The sequence below is a fragment of the Erpetoichthys calabaricus genome, chromosome 14 (genome assembly GCF_900747795.2).
Source record: "Erpetoichthys calabaricus chromosome 14, fErpCal1.3, whole genome shotgun sequence".
In the NCBI taxonomy this organism is placed as follows: Eukaryota; Metazoa; Chordata; class Cladistia; order Polypteriformes; family Polypteridae; genus Erpetoichthys; species Erpetoichthys calabaricus.
Genome location: NC_041407.2, coordinates 18,959,169 through 18,978,944, shown reverse-complemented (window position 1 = coordinate 18,978,944; position 19,776 = coordinate 18,959,169). Strand labels below are relative to the sequence as shown.

Here is a 19,776-nt window from a genome sequence, read left to right as displayed (position 1 = left end):
ACTTAAAAACTGCAGCTACAGCACAACCGAAGTTGACCAATCAACCTGAATGAAAGAAAGACATTCACTACATATTTAATAAATTACAATCACTTCTCAGTAGAAGAACAGAAGGACATATTGCGATTTTCACCTGGTCTGAGAGCTTTTTAGTTTTTTAATTAATTAATTAATTTTTTTAAACTTACCAGTTTGCCTTTTCATTTTCTTACCCACTTAATCCAGACCAGGATCGCGGGGGGCGTTGGAGCCTATCACAGCTAACACAGGATTGCGAGGCAGGAATAAATCTTGGATGGGGCTCCAGCTTACCAGTTTTTCCAGTTTTCAGTTTTAACTGGGTATACCCCAGGTATCTTTTACGAAAATGTTAAATTGTTAAACTACAGGCAAACTATGATATCACCGTTGTCATATTTGCTTCACTATAATGGTCAAACCTGCGCATTTTTTTTTTTTTTGAAGACTAAGGTAAACCTGAGTAACACTGATTTACTTCACGGACATCAGAATATGCAATGCTGCACAAATACTGTAAACATCAATGTGGGGTCACAAAGACATCTAATACAATATATCAAACACCCAGTACAGGATCCAAAAACTAATTCACTTTACAAACCTGTCCAGCCACAGCCATTTCAAGAAGAATCAGACACAAAGCAGCAACCAACTTTAAACAGCATGGCAAGTCCACTGCAGACCATTCTCACTCGTTCAGACATATTCATTGATATAGTAGCAATTTAGATTTTCGAACCAAATTAACAACTATGCAGACTTCAAAGATTCTGACTTGCTACTCTTCTGGTTGGAATAAGTTCTGTTTAATTGCGGTGTTTTGATTAACCTGAACGTGAATAGATATAATGTAACGAGGCGATATCCCTCCCATAGTGATACAGCGGTAAGAAATCACATAAGAGAAAATAACTTAGCTTTCTTTAATGACGATTTACGTAGCATAACAGACGAGGAAGACAATGACAAACCCATGTGAGAGTCTGCCATTTTCGTTGCTGCGTTGAAAGGATTTTCAAGATCGGATGATGTAATCTTCCATCCGTCCATCGGCTTCAAGGTGTGTCAGGCAATGTTCCAAGGCTTTATACTCTTTCTCCATGTGCAGGCCCTTACTTACAGTAGGTAAATCATGCCATTCCAAACAAGGAAAGGAGAGGATTCAATTTCATCTCTAACATACAGAAATAGTACAATGCCCATTTTTGTAGTTGTCCCTTTCTAATGCTTGCCTAGCAATTCTAAATGATGAGCCCCTATGTGCTAAATTTGACCTGTACATGTGAGTGGATTATAAAATATTTTTCGTACAGAGCACAGCGACATTAAACTTATATTCTTATTACAACTGGGCAGGCAGGTCCTTCAGTGTTATAGCCCCCCAACTCTGGAACTCTCTTCCTCAGTCTCTCCGAGACTACTCCTCTTTCTGCGCCTTTAAATCTCAACTCAAAACTTTCCTATTCTACAAACTTTTGGCTTCTGTGTATGTAAAGTGACCTTGGGTTTGCGAAAGGCGCTCTATAAATGCAACTTATTATTATTATTATTAATCAATGCATTTTTGCCGCACCTAAACTAAAGTGTTACAACAGTGTGAATTCCACACCTGGTCATGGTCCGTGAGGAATCAACATGTTCTCCCTGGGTCTGTGTCAGGTTTTTTTCTGTGTAATGGTTTGCCTTCTATATCTTAAAAACATTCAGGTTAAGATAGCTGGCTTTTCAAAATTGGCTATGTGTGTGTACAGTGCATCCGGAAAGTATTCACAGCGCATCACTTTTTTCACATTTTGTTATGTTACAGCCTTATTCCAAAATGGATTAAATTCATTTTTTTCCTCAGAATTCTACACACAACACCCCATAATGACAACATGAAAAAAGTTTACTTGAGATTTTTGCAATTTATTAAAATAAAAAAATTGAGAAAGCACATGTACATAAGTATTCACAAGCCTTTGCCATGAAGCTCAAAATTGAGCTCAGGTTCCTCCTGTTTCCCCTGATCATCCTTGAGATGTTTCTACAGCTTCATTGGAGTCCACCTGTGGTAAAATTCAGTTGACTGGACATGATTTGGGAAGGCACACACCTGTATATATAAGGTCCCACAGTTGACAGTTCATGTCAGAGCACAAACCAAGCATGAAGTCAAAGGAATTGTCTGTAGACCTCGAGACAGGATTGTCTCGAGGCACAAATTTGGGGAAGGTTACAGAAAAATTTCTGCTGCTCTTGAAGGTCCCAATGAGCACAGTGGCCTCCATCATCATAAGTGGAAGAAGTTCAAAACCACCAGGACTCTTCCTAGAGCTGGCCCAGCCATCTAAACTGAGCGATCGGGGGAGAAGGGCCTTAGTCAGTGAGGTGACCAAGAACCCGATGGTCACTCTGTCAGAGCTCTCTGTGGAGAGAGGAGAACCTTCCAGATGGACAACCATCTCTGCAGCAATCCACCAAATCAGGCCTGTATGGTAGAGTGGCCAGACGGAAGCCACTCCTTAGTAAAAGGCCCATGGCAGCCCGCCTGGAGTTTGCCAAAAGGCACCTGAAGGAGACTCAGACCATGAGAAAGAAAATTCTCTGGGCTGATGAGACAAAGATTGAACTCTTTGGTGTGAAAGCCAGGCGTCACGTTTGGAGGAAACCAGGCACCGCTCATCACCAGGCCAATACCATCCCTACAGTGAAGCATGGTGGTGGCAGCATCATGCTGTGGTGATGTTTTTCAGCGGCAGGAACTGGGAGACTAGTCAGGATAAAGGGAAAGATGACTGCAGCAATGTACAGAGAGATCCTGGATGAAAACCTGCTCCAGAGCGCTCTTGACCTCAGACTGGGGGCGACGGTTTATCTTTCAGCAGGACAACGACCCTAAGCACACAGCCAAGATATCAAAAGGAGTGGCTTCAGGACAACTCTGTGAATGTCCTTGAGTGGCTCAGCCAGAGCACAGACTTGAATCCGATTGAACATCTCTGAGAGATCTTAAAATGGCTGTGCACCGACACTTCCATCCAACCTGATGGAGCTTGAGAGGTGCCTGCAAAGAGGAATGGGCAAAACTGGCCAAGATAGGTGTGCCAAGCTTGTGGCATCATATTCAAAAAGACTTGAGGCTGTAATTGCTGCCAAAGGTGCATCGACAAAGTATTGAGCAAAGGCTGTGAATACTTATGGACATGGGATTTCTCAGTTTTTTTTTTTTAATAATTTGCAAAAATCTCAAGTAAACTTTTTTCATGTTGTCATTATGGGGTGTTGTGTGTAGAATTCTGAGGAAAAAAATGAATTTAATCCATTTTGGAATAAGGCTGTAACATAACAAAATGTGGAAAAAGTGATGCGCTGTGAATACTTTCTAGATGCACTGTACGTGTGCGAGTTTGACGTCCAAAGGACTGGCATTGCTGCCATTTCCCCCCCAATAATGCCAAATTGGATTGAGCAGGTTTGTGAATGTGATATTTTTCTAAGACAGCATATAGATTAATATTATTTAAAGTTAGTCATGTGTAGTCAATGAAAGGATTGACCCCCTGAAATGTGTGCCACTTTTTCCACTATATAACAGAATCATCATCTAAGTTTTTTGTGTTTAGTGTTTTAGATGGTGTAGTCATTTTTTCACACATTTGATTACAGGTTTAAAGAAAATAAATACACAGTTTCCTCTAAAAGGCAAAATGTAATAAATGACCATGGGATTGCCTTTCCCCAAATAACACTTGCTCTAGTGTTTTCTCCTCTGACAACAGTACATGATATGGTAGCACCAAGTGGTGAACAAGCCCTCCAGCGGCCATTTGCATGGTATCATCAGAATTCCTTTTTTAAGGATTCCAGAGCACTTCATTCCGTGTTCCTTTTTATATTTAGGACAGGTGCAGTGACTTTTTTTTAAACTAACTGATTTAGCAGACCATTTGAACGGTTCTCTTCCAAAGTGCCTTGAAAGAAACTTATAAAAGGCACAGAATGGCCACAGTAATGTTTCTGGGGCAGCTAAACTCATTGAGCCAAAAGCTTGAGGGAGGCAGGATCTCTTTTACAGATGTATATTAAAAAAACACATGAATTTAACTACTATAATATGCAGTTCACCAAGTTAATGGGATTTATGTTAAGCTATTTTAGTTCAGGTTTCAACCCAAGAGATTTCAAAAGCAGTGTGAAATTATTAACTGCTAATTGAAATATGTTTTAACTTGAGTATGTTAGCAATTTTCAGCGACTCTCTAGCCGCAATTTAATATTTTGCAGACAGTAGGAACATGACATACACCAAAATAATCATCTATGTATTACATATGACCTGATTTGATGTAGAAGAAGCCATAATCACAGCTCAACCATGACATCTTATCTTCTATGCTTCTCTGAATGTGAAATAATCGGTGACAGGCCAAATGGTAGTGATGGCCGATTTGAAATAGTGATTTGCAAAATTTCCAGTTATTTCAGTTGGGTAACAATGCTTCCAAGTTTATATCAAACGGAAAGAGTCACTAAGTGACTATGCTGGTTTCATGACGTCACACTATCTGTTTCAAACCTTCATTTGTTCACAAAAGATGTTACTAAACTAAAATGTTACCCAAATTACACTAATGTACCTGTTTCTACTCTGCCACACCAAAGAATAAAACATAAAAATTGTGAATAGATATTTCAAGAAAAATATTTACATTTGCAGCTTGCATAAGAAGAAAGATCCCTATAGCTTGGCATCTCTAATTTTTCATATCGTATCACATATAATGTCCTAACAAGGTTTTAACTGCCTTAGCTTGAAGTAACAGTCACATTTCCTGGATAAACATGGCAGCTGTTTAAGAGTTACTTGGCAAAAAGCGAATCTGAAGGAAATTTAAAACAATAAAAAGAGAGCCTAGATTGTGGCTGAACACACCATACCAGGAAAGTCTTAGTGCAGCGCCAGTGCTGTCGTCATGCAGTGAGCTTGTGATACTTTTGTAAATCTGAAACTGTCCTGGGAGGTGTCATTTGTCACCCTGTGACTCCTAGTCGTGTAAACTAACACCCTCAAGGCAACGAGATCTACAACTGCAGCCGTCCAGTTTGACGTCCCCTCCAGCTAAAAGTCGTGTAATGTACTGCCAGCTTCAGCGTGTTATGTGTATCATGAAAATGGACTATTCTGTATGATGCTGCTCCGGAGTACAAGGTGGAGTGGCTTTTTTTGCAGCTTGCGAATCCGTATGTGATGTGACTTGTCTACTTAAGATGTGTATCTGAAATGATTTCTTCATTCCAGATTTATTATGCACTTGCTGCGTGTGGTCTTTGGGACAAAAAACATCCCAAAGACTCTCTAGCAGTTTTACTACGTGGGACTTTTTTGTTTATTTTTTCTTAAGAATTTCAAAAACAAATGACATCACCTTCCTTTGCGATGCAATTTTCCCAGCATTGTACCAACTTTTTAATGCCATCAGCAAAAAATGTTTTTGGTTGAGCATGTAGCCATGGCCATGGCTGTAGCTGGACGTCTGGAGAGCTCTGTATCCGTCACACTAGTACAGCCATTTTCACACATTTCAATCCACTCACAGACGACTCTATGACAGAGAACTTTACCCCCATACTGAGCACACACGCAGAGATGAATCTGTGCTTCCGGCACACCTTCTGCCTACAAAAAGCATACGACAGAACGCTGCTCCTCTTTGGTGCAATTTATATGTTTCACAGCCATCTTCACCACAGGGTGACAACTGTTATACTAAACTGCAAGGGCAGCCGGCTTGCCAGACAGAACCAGTCACATGACACTCTCAGACATGACCAATTACTACTCATCCTGCCTTCACTGTTTCTAACAAAGATATAAAAGTGCGGAAAATTTTTTAATGTTCCTCGCATACTGATGAAATTGCATAGGTGTCAGCCGGGACAGGTCTTATCTTCTCCGAGACAGATGTGTAGTCGAGTGCAGCTGTGGCACAAATTCAGCAGGACAGACCGGAACCTGTCTCACTCAGGCAAACGTATGGTAGCTCATTGTGTGAACGAACAAAGTGCACGTACAACAGAGCTGAGTTTGTCTGCTTGAGTTGAACGAGAAGAGAAGTGCATGCATGCACCATCTCACCAAGTGCAAGTCACACTCGTATAAGCTTCTACATCTTGTGTAGAATTGACACCAACGCCCGTGGCTGTGTTTGAGAGAGATCAGAGCAGACTGCTCCATACACACACACGTCTTTTGTAGTGAGAACGGAGGTGCATACAAGTGCTGAAAAAATGTAAAAGTGCATGCATGCGCCATCTAGTGGCTGGGGTTGAGCATGAGCAGAGCGGACTGCTCTACACACACACACGCACACAAGTCTTTCATTTATATATGTCTAATTCTATTGTGCCACAATAAGATTTAAGTGTTCAGCCACCACTGGAGCACCAATAGGAATATCACACTGGGAACATTAAAAAACACTCTAAGTAACTCATTTATGAAAATAAGGAGTAAAGAACCTTCTGAAGAACTCGGAGTTAAGTCATAACAAGCAGAAAACTATACAATGCCATATCATAGCTGGAGGATATTTTCTTCAATACGATGGGCTCATTAATTAAGAAATGAAGGCTATATTACCTCTGACAGACACTGTCTAGGTAGACAAAGACATCCATCAAAACTCCACACAGGGACAAGAAGATGACTTTTGAGTGAAACCAATGATAAGCTGTCAAGAATCTTGAAAGACCTACAGATTCCTGTGGCCGAAGGTAGAGTGAAGGTGCATCACTAATCACAAATAATCTGAGAGATCACACAGAGTGTGCCAGAAGCCATAAAAGCTAATCAGTTAGGTTTTAGAATAGGTCATTCTGGTTCAAATGAGACCAAGATGGACCTTTCTGGGTCATATTCAAAGTACTAGTTGTGGTACAAACCTAGTGCTGCCTATACCCAGAAAAGCAATACCCATATACTGCAGTGATGTTAGGTGGTGGAATCGTCAATGTCGGTTGACTGTCCCCAGTACAGACAGGTCAATTTGTTGAAGGAAATATGGATGGAGCCAAGTACTATAAAATATTACAAGGGAAATGGTAAAAAAAATATATATCATATGAAGAATGTCAAAAATTCAGCAGCAGATTTAAACATTTCATAAACCTCAACCAACTTGACACACCTGTGGCAAAATCTCAAAATGGCACCTTGTTGGTGCCGCACTTGAAACTTGAATGAGTTGGGGCAAATATGCTAAAAAAATGCAACAGCAAAATGCCATTTGGGGTACTTGATGACACATTAGTAATTTTGTCTTTTGAAAGTTTCTGTGAGCTTGAAATAACGTGGAATGGAGCAAGATGGGCAGAGTAGGATTGTAATCCAGCAACATTACTCTTGTTTTAAAGAGTATATTTTTATAAGATACTTTATATACAAGCAGGGGTCCCCAACTCCTGTCCTGCAGGGCCACAGTGGCTGCAGGTTTTCATTCTGACCCTTTTCTTAATTAGTGACCTGATTTTGCTGCTAATTAACTTCTTTTGAATTCATTGTAATTGACTTGCTCTTGAAGACTCCGACCCCTTAATTGTTTCCTTTTCCTTAATTAGCAGCCAAACAATAATGTGATACAAAATGAGCCAAAACAACTGGTGTCCATCATATAATATCTGAAAATAATAGAAAGACAAAGGTCTTGGGAATGCTGATCTGCTCAGGTCCCCGAACAGAGCTCTTAAAAAAGAGAAAATCAAGAATTTCGGAAATGTATGCTATGGCACAATGAGATCAGCAGCAAGCTATGGAATTAAAGAACAGTTTTAATTAACAACAAGACTCGGTGCCTAATTAAGCAACTGTCATCCATCCTCTTCCGCTTATCCGAGGTTGGGTCGCGGGGGCAGCAGCTTGAGCAGAGATGCCCAGACTTCCCTCTCCCCGGCCACTTCTTCTAGCTCTTCCGGGAGAATCCCGAGGCATTCCCAGGCCAGCCGGGAGACATAGTCCCTCCAACGTGTCCTGGGTCTTCCCCGGGGCCTCCTCCCGGTTGGACGTGCCTGGAACACCTCACCAGGGAGGTGTCCAGGAAGCATCCTGATCAGATGCCCGAGCCACCTCATCTGACTCCTCTCAATGCTCTTTCTGAGCCCCTCCCGGATGACTGAGCTTCTCACCCTATCTTTAAGGGAAAGCCCAGACACTCTGCGGAGGAAACTCATTTCAGCCGCTTGTATTCGCGATCTCGTTCTTTTGGTCACTACTCATAGCTCATGAGCATAGGTGAGGGTAGGAACATAGATCAACTGGTAAATTGAGAGCTTCGCCTCACAGCTCAGCTCCTTTTTCACCATGACAGACTGATGCAGAGCCCGCATCACTGCAGACACCGCACCGATCCGCCTGTCGATCTCCCGCTCCATTCTTCCCTCACTCGTGAACAAGACCCCGAGATACCTGAACTCTTTCACTTGGGGCAGGATCTCGCTCCCAACCCAGAGAGGGCACTCCGCCCTTTTCCCGGCTGAGGACCATGGTCTCGGATTTGGAGGTGCTGATTTCCATCCCAGCTGCTTCACACTCGGCTGCGAACCGATCAAGAGCTGAAGATCATGGCCTGATGAAGCAAACAGGACAACATCATCTGCAAAAAAGCAGTGACCCAATCCTGAGCCCACCAAACCGGACCCCCTCAATGCCCTGGCTGCACCTAGAAATTCTATCCATAAAAGTTATGAACAGAATCGGTGACAAAGGGCAGCCCTGGCGGAGTCCAACTCTCACTGGAAACGGGTTCGACTTACTGCAGTGGCAATGCGGACCAAGCTCTGACACCGGTTGTACAGGGACCGAACAGCCCTTATCAGGGGGTCCAGTACCCCATACTCCCCGAGCACCCCCCACAGGATTCCCAGAGGGACACAGTCGAATGCCTTTTCCAAGTCCACAAAACACATGTAGACTGGTTGGGCAAATTCCCATGCGCCCTCCAGGACCTTGCCAAGGGTGTAGAGCAAGTGTTGTGGACAAGTGCTTTTACAAATTAGGTCAATGTCTTCTGGCATAACCCAGTGGTTCTGAAGCTTACTCATGAGCAGCAGTCTTGTGATATAAAATTTATTTTTAATTGGGTGGTGGCAACTTGTTCAGTTCCTGATATTTAATAACATGCCCAAACCATGACACCATCGACCACCATGCCTGGCAAGCGTGCAACTTTCTCTTTTTGCTGGAGAATTCAATGTGAACTTTTCCCCCAAAGACATAAAATAGCTCACATGGCTGAAAAGGCCTAGTTTTTGACTCCTCTGCTCAAGTAACTCTGTTCAAGAACTCTTGCGGATCATCCAGGAACAGCAAGACCCCACTTAACGCGGGGGATACGTTCCAAGAAATCCCAGTGCTAAACGAAAACAGCATTAAAAGAGATCATCTTCAACACGTAAATAATGGGGATAGGTGAAGCAGGACAGAGAATAAAAAAGTTTATCATTTTTTTTTGTTTTATTTTCTCACATGTATAATTAAATACTTTTTAATTACATTAATTATAGACATTTTTTTATTGCTAATATCAATTTGTATTCATAAATAATTAATGAAAATCAAAAATATTCGAGTAAATACATCATTTAGGTTTGTAATGAGGAAAGTTCTTCCTCATTTGACACTTTTTGTTTTTCTGTGAAGACGTCATCTAACGTCGTTTGCCTTTTTCTCTGTCATTCAGCAAGCAATTGTCGATAGCAAGACATCGCATCAATGACACTTTGTCTTGCTTTTGAATTTCTAGCAAAATTTGGATCGTTTTGTATGAACTGATCCATAATTTCCATAATAGTGGCTAAACTTTATTTTAGAAAATCTGTGGAAAGTTCCTTTTGTTCCTCATCTTCAGAAATGCTAATTTCGTCAATTTGGCGCTCACCTGCATCTAATCGTCTGAGCACCTGCATTTCAGTTTATAGCAAAGTGCTTTTTCTTGTCACTTTACTTTCTTTTTCTTTGCAACCATTCATTTTAAAACTAAAAAGAGATAATTGTTATTTATTACAGTAAAATAAAATGTTATGTTTATATCCTTACACAATAACGTTGATGACCAATCATAAATGAACAGTGACACAGCAGGCATACGTAACGTACTGTACTGCACTGATAGGAAATGTGCCGTGAGACTGCATGCAAGTATCTAATCAAGTCGTGCGAGTGAGGTGAAAACCATGCTTTTATGTGACTACAAAGAAAATCAATGAAAAATTAGAATAAAAAAAAAAACGCGTAATACCGAAAGAGCGTTAAACGGAGCAGCGTTAAGCGGGGTCTTACTGTACATTTTGGTGAACTTGAGGAGAGCACTTGTGATTTTTTATCAGGAAGTACAAATGTGAGATTAATGCATTTATCAGAGAGCAAGTTCTACTGCTTTGCTACTTTATCATTGTGAGATATGGCCGGCCATTCATCCTGGCCAATACCCCCAGGCCGCTAGATGGAGCCCTCCCTGTAGCATGGGAGTTCCCCAAAGACCAGCAGGGAATCATGGACAATGGAGTTTTTATTCCCAACCCTGCTGGACACCGTGGGGCCCACCAGGGTACGCTGCAGGGAGGTCCAAGGACTTGTATGTGCCCTATAACCCGGAAGTGCGTCACAATCATGTGACCGGAGGGAACAACGTGCTTCTGGGTTGAAGAAAAGGACATTTTAATCTGACCCGGAAGTGATAGGGACTCATGGACTGCTGGGCTGGAGCCACTTCCGGGTCGGGGAGTATAAAAGGACTATGGGAAAGCCCAGACGTTGAGCTGAGCTGGGTGGAAGGGTGGCAACGCGTCTGGGAGAGGAGGATTGGTTTATTGTATTGATTAGTGATTGATTATTTATGAGTATTGTGGAGAGAAGGGTGCTTGGTGCACATTATTATTATAAAATAAATAATAATAATAAATAATAATTGGATTTTTATGTGGTGTCTGACGTCTGATCTGAGGGTTCAAGGGGACAACAGTGCCTCACTCTTTCACATCATAAATGCCCTTTTCCTAACTACCTTTCTGATGGTGGATTCATAACCATCGACCTTAGCCTAGGAGAAACAGGACAAAGAATTATTACATTTTGCTCTTTGATTCTTTGCAGTTTCATTGAAAATCAAATGCCTTTCAATTGCAAAGAGTTTGGCAAAGGTGAACAGTCATGAGAAAACTGACTACTATTATAAACATTTCCATTTCGACTGTGATCACGTGGCGGACTCGAGGCTCCGTGAATCTCTCCAGTCTGACAAGCATCAACAGCTTTCTTTTGGAGGTTTTAAAGATTTTTTTTCTGATGCGTCAAAATATGGATCTAGAATATGCGTGAGGTATACTACACTCTGACATTAACTGCCCAAGTTAACCAGATAGGCCGGACTGGCATAAAACAGGCTAGATTATTAAACAAATAAATGTAATTCCATATTTCCACTTACTCAAGCTTATTATTGCAGTATATGACTGGAAGACCTCAAGTCTATTCCAGCAGTTCTGAGTAGAATACAGGAATGAATTTTCTGACCACTTTACATTAACTAAATGATTTGATGTGCATGTCTTTGGATATGGGAAGGAAGAAGTTTCACTAGAGAAAAAAACTTACATTAAACATGGGAAAAACATGCATGCTCCACACAACGAATAAATGGCAGTATTTAACTGGGCTCAACTAAAGGAGGGCAACGACTTTCTCACACAACTTCATGTTTATATCTACCCTGTGTCCTGTAACCAAACACATCAAAGAAACACAAAACTTTGGTGTCAATTTTTCCACTTTATGTATCCATCCTTCATATGCTGCTACAACCCATTGTAGAAAGCTTAGTAACATTCTCGGGGGAAAAAACTACATGCAATCATGCAGAAAATCAGGAAGAATGCAACTACTCATTAAATACAACCTCTCAAGGAAATACGTACACTTATTTCATCAGTGCAAAGTACTTTGAAATGAATTGTTCTTGCCTGTTTCTTTAGTGCACCTGCCAAGGTTTAGGAGTTAGTTATCTGGCAAAATTCTCCATCAGTTTGGTCGTAAAGACTATCGCCTATGATAGAGTCCATAACAAACCACGATCCTATTCTTTGCAAATTAGATTCAGAGTATGTTGTCTTAGATAATATCAAAACACAGGCTGCTGTTCCTTTGGCCGGTCTGAAATTATATATATCAGAAATAAACATTCTGCATATATACAAACATACCATAACGACATATAACTGGCAACTAATCAAGTTCCCTTATGGTGCTGTAGAAATGCACGAAAGCAACCCTGAGTAGCTTCTATCGTTGTATCATAGTAAGCGTGTTTTAAATACTTAATATAACGGAAACATTTTGATAATTATGATGTTTATAGAAACAAGAATAATAATAATAAAGGAGACTAATACAATTATCAGGCCTTTAACAAAACAAGAGATTTCAATAAAGCTCAAGACTGGTACGAGTTTGTCTTACAGACATTTAACTTTTTGCCAAAGCTGACATACTATATATCTTAATAAACAGATATGCCAAAGCAAGGAAAGGGTAAGTTCGGGGAAACTGATTCACCAAAATAGGCAAATTTGATGCACATTAATTGCTATTAGTTTTGATTTGCCAAACTGAACAGGAAAGAATCCCTGAAACACCTATTTGTTAGAAAAGTGTGACCCCAGACTAGAATGTATTAACACATAACGTATCAATAAGTAACAAAATTAACTACGTAAAATTACGAAAATAGATTAATAGATACAGTGGTGTGAAAAGCTATTTGCCCCCTTCCTGATTTCTTATTCTTTTGCATGTTTGTCACACAAAATGTTTCTGATCATCAAACACATTTAACCATTAGTCAAATATAACACAAGTAAACACAAAATGCAGTTTTTAAATGATGGTGTTGATTATTTAGGGAGAAAAAAAATCCAAACCTACATGGCCCTGTGTGAAAAAGTAATTGCCCCCTTGTTAAAAAATAACCTAACTGTGGTGTATCACACCTGAGTTCAATTTCCGCAGCCACCCCCAGGCCTGATTACTGCCACACCTGTTTCAATCAAGAAATCACTTAAATAGGAGCTGCCTGACACAGAGAAGTAGACCAAAAGCACCTCAAAAGCTAGACATCATGCCAAGATCCAAAGAAATTCAGGAACAAATGAGAACAGAAGTAATTGAGATCTATCAGTCTGGTAAAGGTTATAAAGCCATTTCTAAAGCTTTGGGACTCCAGCGAACCACAGTGAGAGCCATTATCCACAAATGGCAAAAACATGGAACAGTGGTGAACCTTCCCAGGAGTGGCCGGCCGACCAAAATTACCCCAAGAGCGCAGAGACGACTCATCCGAGAGGTCACAAAAGACCCCAGGACAACGTCTAAAGAACTTCAGGCCTCACTTGCCTCAATTAAGGTCAGTGTTCACGACTCCACCATAAGAAAGAGACTGGGCAAAAACGGCCTGCATGGCAGATTTCCAAGACGCAAACCACTGTTAAGCAAAAAGAACATTAGGGCTCGTCTCAATTTTGTTAAGAAACATCTCAATGATTGCCAAGAGTTTTGGGAAAATACCTTGTGGACTGATGAGTCAAAAGTTGAACTTTTTGGAAGGCAAATGTCCCGTTACATCTGGCGTAAAAGGAACACAGCATTTCAGAAAAAGAACATCATACCAACAGTAAAATATGGTGGTGGTAGTGTGATGGTCTGGGGTTGTTTTGCTGCTTCAGGACCTGGAAGGCTTGCTGTGATAGATGGAACCATTAATTCTACTGTCTACCAAAAAATCCTGAAGGAGAATGTCCGGCCATCTGTTCGTCAACTCAAGCTGAAGCAATCTTGGGTGCTGCAACAGGACAATGACCCAAAACACACCAGCAAATCCACCTCTGAATGTAGGTTTGGATTTTTTTTTCTCCCTAAATAATAAACACCACCATTTACAAACTGCATTTTGTGTTTACTTGTGTTATATTTGACTAATGGTTAAATGTGTTTGATGATCAGAAACATTTTGTGTGACAAACATGCAAAAGAATAAGAAATCAGGAAGGGGGCAAATAGTTTTTCACACCACTGTAAATAGATTAATTAAATTAAAAAAATATTAATTAAATAGAAAAGAGATAAATAAATTAATTAACTCCTAAATAACCCTAAGGAAAGAAAAAAAAACAAACTGTTATATACTACAAAGCCAAAAGAAAACTATAAAAATATTCTATCTTATAGTTAAAATTTTAACCAGCTCCTCCCTAAAATTACCTAATTAACCTCCTTAGTGTTAGACACAAGCCTCACTCAGGCAGTGTTAAAAGCGTTAGTCCTGAAACTCACTCGGGCAACGGCATAGACGTATTTCACGTGAGACATAAGGATTACTCGGGCTGTAAAAGTGCCAACAGTGTTAGTGCCGAGCGTTACTCGGCCAAGGATATAGCCGTATCTTGCGTAAGTGTCAGAAACCCAAGCGTTACCCGTGCAAGGGTAGATAGACATGTCTCGTGTAAAACCCAAGGCTTACTCGGCTGTAAAAGTGCCAACAGCATTAGTGTTGAGCGTTACCCGGGTTAATGGTGTAGATGTGTCTTCTCCTAGGTTCATAATAGCGTCTTGTAAGAAACGCCTCCCATCAGCAGTGATGACGAACTGAATCTGTCTTCAGGCAATGAAATTGAAAAACCAAAAGTGATTTTGGGAATCCAAAAGTGACACTCGCATCACTTGCACATGTGCAGTTCATATCAATATTAATATTAGTAGTTTATCATTATTATACTTCCTACACTTCTGACTTTGTACTTTTAACGTTTTGCACATTTTACAGTAGAAAGATGAGATTTAATAAAAATGTCATTATTCAAGCAAAAAAATTTTTTTGATAAAAAAATAATGTTAAGGAGGTTAAAAATCAATATTTCTTTCAATAAATATTTTTTAAAAATCCTTAATTGTGTACCAGTTATTGTATTTTATTTCATCCTGATATACATCTAATCCTCCAGGACACACCTACTTACCCAAATCCTAAATAACAAAGGTTTTTGAACTCCATTTTAAATTTCAAAGCCAGAAAGGTTAAGTGCAATGTAAGTCTACAAATACAAGAATACTATTAAATACCTGAATAGTATTAAAAAAATAATAATAAAGACACTATATGGGTAATAAATACAGTTTATATTATACGTAAAGTATGTGCCGTGACACACGTGTGCCTTGAGAACAGCTTAAAGGATCTGGTGGTGGTAATTCTTTGCCGATGCACCAGATGGCGCTGTATACTAATGCCTCTTCTCTTCCTCCCTTTGAGATTGGAGTAATCTTACAACCTATGATGTCACTTCCGGTGTCCATCCACTTGGACCCGCCTCTTCCTGCCTGGCATGCATTTAACTGGAAGTGTCGCCATCTTGCACAGTCTAAACTCAGGAGATGGGTCCAGCTGCAGACTTCTACACCTCTGCGATTCATTAGCTTTGCTGGACAGCCAATTAGATTGCAGGTTTTTGTTATTTGGTTTACTTGACTTGAGTCAGATAATCCTAATCTTAGCCAAAGTGTAACAAAGTGTTATCACGGACGTATAATATAGTGACAACCTACTGGAATCTCAGACTTGAGTCTATACAGATGTTCTTTAGCTGAAAAATCATTTATTATTTTTGTATATACAATATACGGGGTCATAGTGTTGCCCCAAACCTTTATCTTGTCTTTATCCTCTTTTACAGTGCCCATGATTTTTTTTATTTAATTATTCATGTAGGGTTGAGATAGCTGAACTAGTTGTGTGGTTTTGTTTGATGAAGAACATATAAAGTAAAGAAGAACCTGAAAAAGTATTACAAAGTATGCACGCTATGGTCATCGCCTACTGATAAAGGTGTTGAAGAACATCTATATACCGTACTACTGCACTTCTAAGATTTCTTAGTTAGCAAAACATCTTTTAGCTCAGGACCTATTTTCCCTTTGTAGTGAATGAGTTGAAGCTACACATCCATTTCTTAAATGTGCAGTACATTGTCTTAAATACATCTGTACAATATATTTATTTGGAAGCTTTCTACAACAAGTCATAAAGGCTTTTATGGAACACAAGACATTTAACTGTGCTATACATAAAGTATATTCTCAAAGCCAAAAATCCCAGGCACAAAGTCAAAAACCTAAGTAATTGGAAACCTGAAATGTTTCAAGGGTAAAGAATGTCAATCTCAAGCATTGTAATGGATTTAGCAGGAAATGAACATGTCTGAGCTGAGATACCATACAAAAGTAGAAAATAAAATGGCGGCTAAGATGACATATCAGCACAGCCTTGGAAGCAATTGCTTCTGTATACTACTTTCTTAAGAACACTTGCGTACCATCTGCAATAGCTGTTAAATGGAAATAGCTGAAAATGAATACCATAGATTATCAACTATGCTGTTGATGAAAAGGAATGGTAGTAGGAGATTACAAAAGATGATAAACAGGGTTCTTTATAGTCCACATTCAACTCAGGTACAAGCTGTAAGGTTCACTTTAGATGCATTAAAAAGTGTCTGCACTAAAACTTAAAAACTAAAGTTATTTTAAAAAGCAATGAAATAAGAATGGTGTTTAGAAATACGCCAAAGGCAGTTCAATAACAAGAACCCACCTCCCCACACTCTTACCCGTCCTTCTTGTAGAACTCCAGCATCATATTGTCCGTGGCCACGCTAAGAGGCCGTCTTGCTTGGTCATGTTGCTTGCGGTCGGAATGGTCCATATCCGGGGATGGCATTGAACTGTAGTTGGCATTATGGTTGGTGTGAACTGGGCTGCCATAATTTCCCGTAACATTGAACTCAATATCTGCAGCGGGAAGATAGACACTGACAATGGAGAATGGGTGGGTAGAAGAAGGCAGACAACGTATCACTTTTTCACATGAATACATTAGTGATACTTATGAGTTTCGCAATGTAGAAATTCTAAAGAAAAATCAGTCTCCAAGAAATTACGTTTACGGCGTCTGAGCAATGTTAACTTTAGGAGACATTCTATATAGGGGACAATGGGAGGAAGAGCAATTCGTTAGTAACAAAAATCCTTTCTAGCTCCTGAGTCATTTACTTAAAGTTGTTATAACGTAGCACATGCAATGTAGCTTAAAACATAACACAGAATGACAGAAAAACCTTAAATACATAATATATAATTTACGCTTGCAGGGAGATAGCGTCATTCAGAACACCATAAAGGCAGAAATTAGCTCTAAACTTCACAGAGGCCTCTCACGCTGTAATTAAAAATGACAGTTAACCCAACCTGCTTGTCTTAGGGGGTGTACTAGAAGCACAAACACAGACATTGTGAGCCTGTGCAAACTCCACACATGAAACTGGCCAACAGGCTTAAAAACAATGACACCAGATCCATGTAAAAGTACGAGGTGTGATCAAAAAGTTCGGTGAAAGTTGATGCAGAGCACCATCCAAGAGAAATGCAAAACAATTCAATGCAGGTAGTGACATGTCCATCCTAGAGCCTCGTTTCTGACAAGTTTCAACTTGTTTGATACTGTCAGTCATTTGTGAGCCACTGTTGAGTTCAAGTGTGTTTTTCAAGTTTGTCGTTAATAATGGATATCGAGCAACGCATTAACATTAAATTTTGTTTCAAATTGCAAAAGGTTCAGGAAACCCATCAGATGTTAAAATCGGTTTATGGTGACACTGCACCGACAATTAAGACTGTTTACAAGTGGTTTGATCGATTTCGTAATGGATCTGACTCGGTTGAAGACGAGAAAAGGTCAGGACATCCTTCAATATCAATAACCGAGTAAAATGTTGAAACGGTTTCATTCTTCATCATGCCAACACTCCACGTCACGCATCCCTTCTAGTACGACAATTTCTGTCGAATAAAAACATTACGCTGTGTCCGCATCCACCTTATTTGCCAGATCTGGCACCTTGCGACTTCTGGCTGTTCCCTAAATTGAAAATGACCATGAAAGGCAAATGATTTTAATCCATTGAGGATATCCAGGCAGCCACATTAGCCCAACTAAAGACACAGTCGAAAGAAAACTTCCAGAACTGCTTTGCAAAGTGGCAGGAGCATTGGGATAAGTGCATTCGAAGTGGAGGAGAGTATTATTGAGGGTGACTAGTAGTTGTAAATCTTTTACTGCAATAAACATTTCTTTTTTAAAACATTCACCATATTTTTTGATCACAACTCGTATACCGTGTTAGCGTTGATTTTCAACTTTATTCCTTTCAAATTTTGAACCTGTCATGCTTTGTGCCACAAATGTCTGTCGCACTTTGCTTACTCTATTACCTGACTAGGGAAGAGTTGTGAGTACAGAATACAAACTTCATTGATGGAAAAAAAAAAAGGCAACAAAACCAAACAATTCCATGACTGAGGTTTCTAAAAGCAAAAATAAAACTTGTATGGCTGAAAGTACGTGAAATTAATGAACAAATTCATTGATCATCTGATAGATAAAACACAATGGAAGTAGGAAAATTAACCTTGAAGGGGCTAAAAGAGCACTCTGCTTGAATGCATTTGGCTTGTTTTCATACAACCCCTGGTAAAAATGATGGAATCGATATTCTTGGCGAATGTTCATTCAGCTGTTTTACTTTATTGCAAAAAAACAAATTACAGATATGACACAAAACTATTGGATTTAATAGCTGAACATTCTGGCATTGTAAAATATACCTCAAAAAATTAAATGAAATTGTTGCAGTGTGGTCGTCTGGTAATACCTGGACTTGGGTTGTAGTGAAAAGGTGACGTTCTTCTGAAGTAATTTACAATTTCTGTTCTTTAATAATTTTGTGTTATTTGGTATCATGATTGTCTGTTTAGGCAACTATTAGGAAGAGTGATGCTTTAAATTGAACTAAATTATATCAAAAGTAGAGGTTTTCAGAGCATTCAGAATAAAAAAATTATACTCACCATAAGCTTAGAACACATTGGCGAAATGATAACTTTTGGAACTAAAATGGAAGTGTGGTATGACACCCATGAAGCCTAAATTATTTCCTTTAGAAATTATTCTTCTGTCCCAAAGTGTATGTTTGTAATATTTTGATAGAATTGTTAACATCTAAAGTACACAATTCATAGGAAGCTACCCAAGTACCTAACTTACAACAGATCAGTTTTACAATACAAATTGTCTGAGTGTATCAGATACATTTGCATAACAAAAAAATTACCTCCAGGAAAAAACCAATCCGCATGCAGGATTATGGGCTCAATTATGCCAACAATCTGAAGGGAGACTGTAGTCATCATTTCTGTAATGTTCCTAAAACAGGACAGATGCAACATTGGTACTGATTAATTTAGATTAGATTAGATAAACATTATCAATCCCAAGAGGAAATTCAGAATTAGGGTTAGGGTTAGGGAGTAAATTTGCACTTAATCCTACAGAGTTGTCACTAGCAGTCATGCTTAACGTGAATATCAAAAAGGTGGAGTTGGGGAAAATGAGCAAAGCAGTTGGCAGGTAGGAAGAAGAAGTATATAGATGCCATTCTTATGAGACATTAGTTGCTAATTGCCAAAATTGCAAAGGTATTCGCTTTAACTTTCATAAAATGGTGTACATATCTGTATCACGGCAGCTGACAACACTAACACAAGGTTTGGGAAGAGGTGACAGTAACTTGAAGTTACTTGGCAAAAATGGGAGAACTAAACATTTAACGTGGTTTTCA

The 19,776-nt window shown here is 39.5% G+C and overlaps 1 protein-coding gene across 7 annotated transcripts in view; it reads right to left on the bottom strand.

The window, feature by feature from the left end:
- The window catches only part of arhgap44a (Rho GTPase activating protein 44a), a 232,566-nt gene that overhangs the window by 49,540 nt on the left and 163,250 nt on the right, over positions 1 to 19,776 (bottom strand). For all 7 annotated transcript variants that reach the window (XM_028818570.2, XM_028818571.2, XM_028818565.2 and 4 more), the window contains 2 exons: positions 19,270 to 19,361; positions 16,711 to 16,891 (listed from right to left, as the gene is read on the bottom strand). In XM_028818570.2, coding sequence (XP_028674403.1) covers positions 16,711 to 16,891; positions 19,270 to 19,361 — 273 coding nt within the window. The remainder of the gene's footprint in view (positions 1 to 16,710; positions 16,892 to 19,269; positions 19,362 to 19,776) is intronic.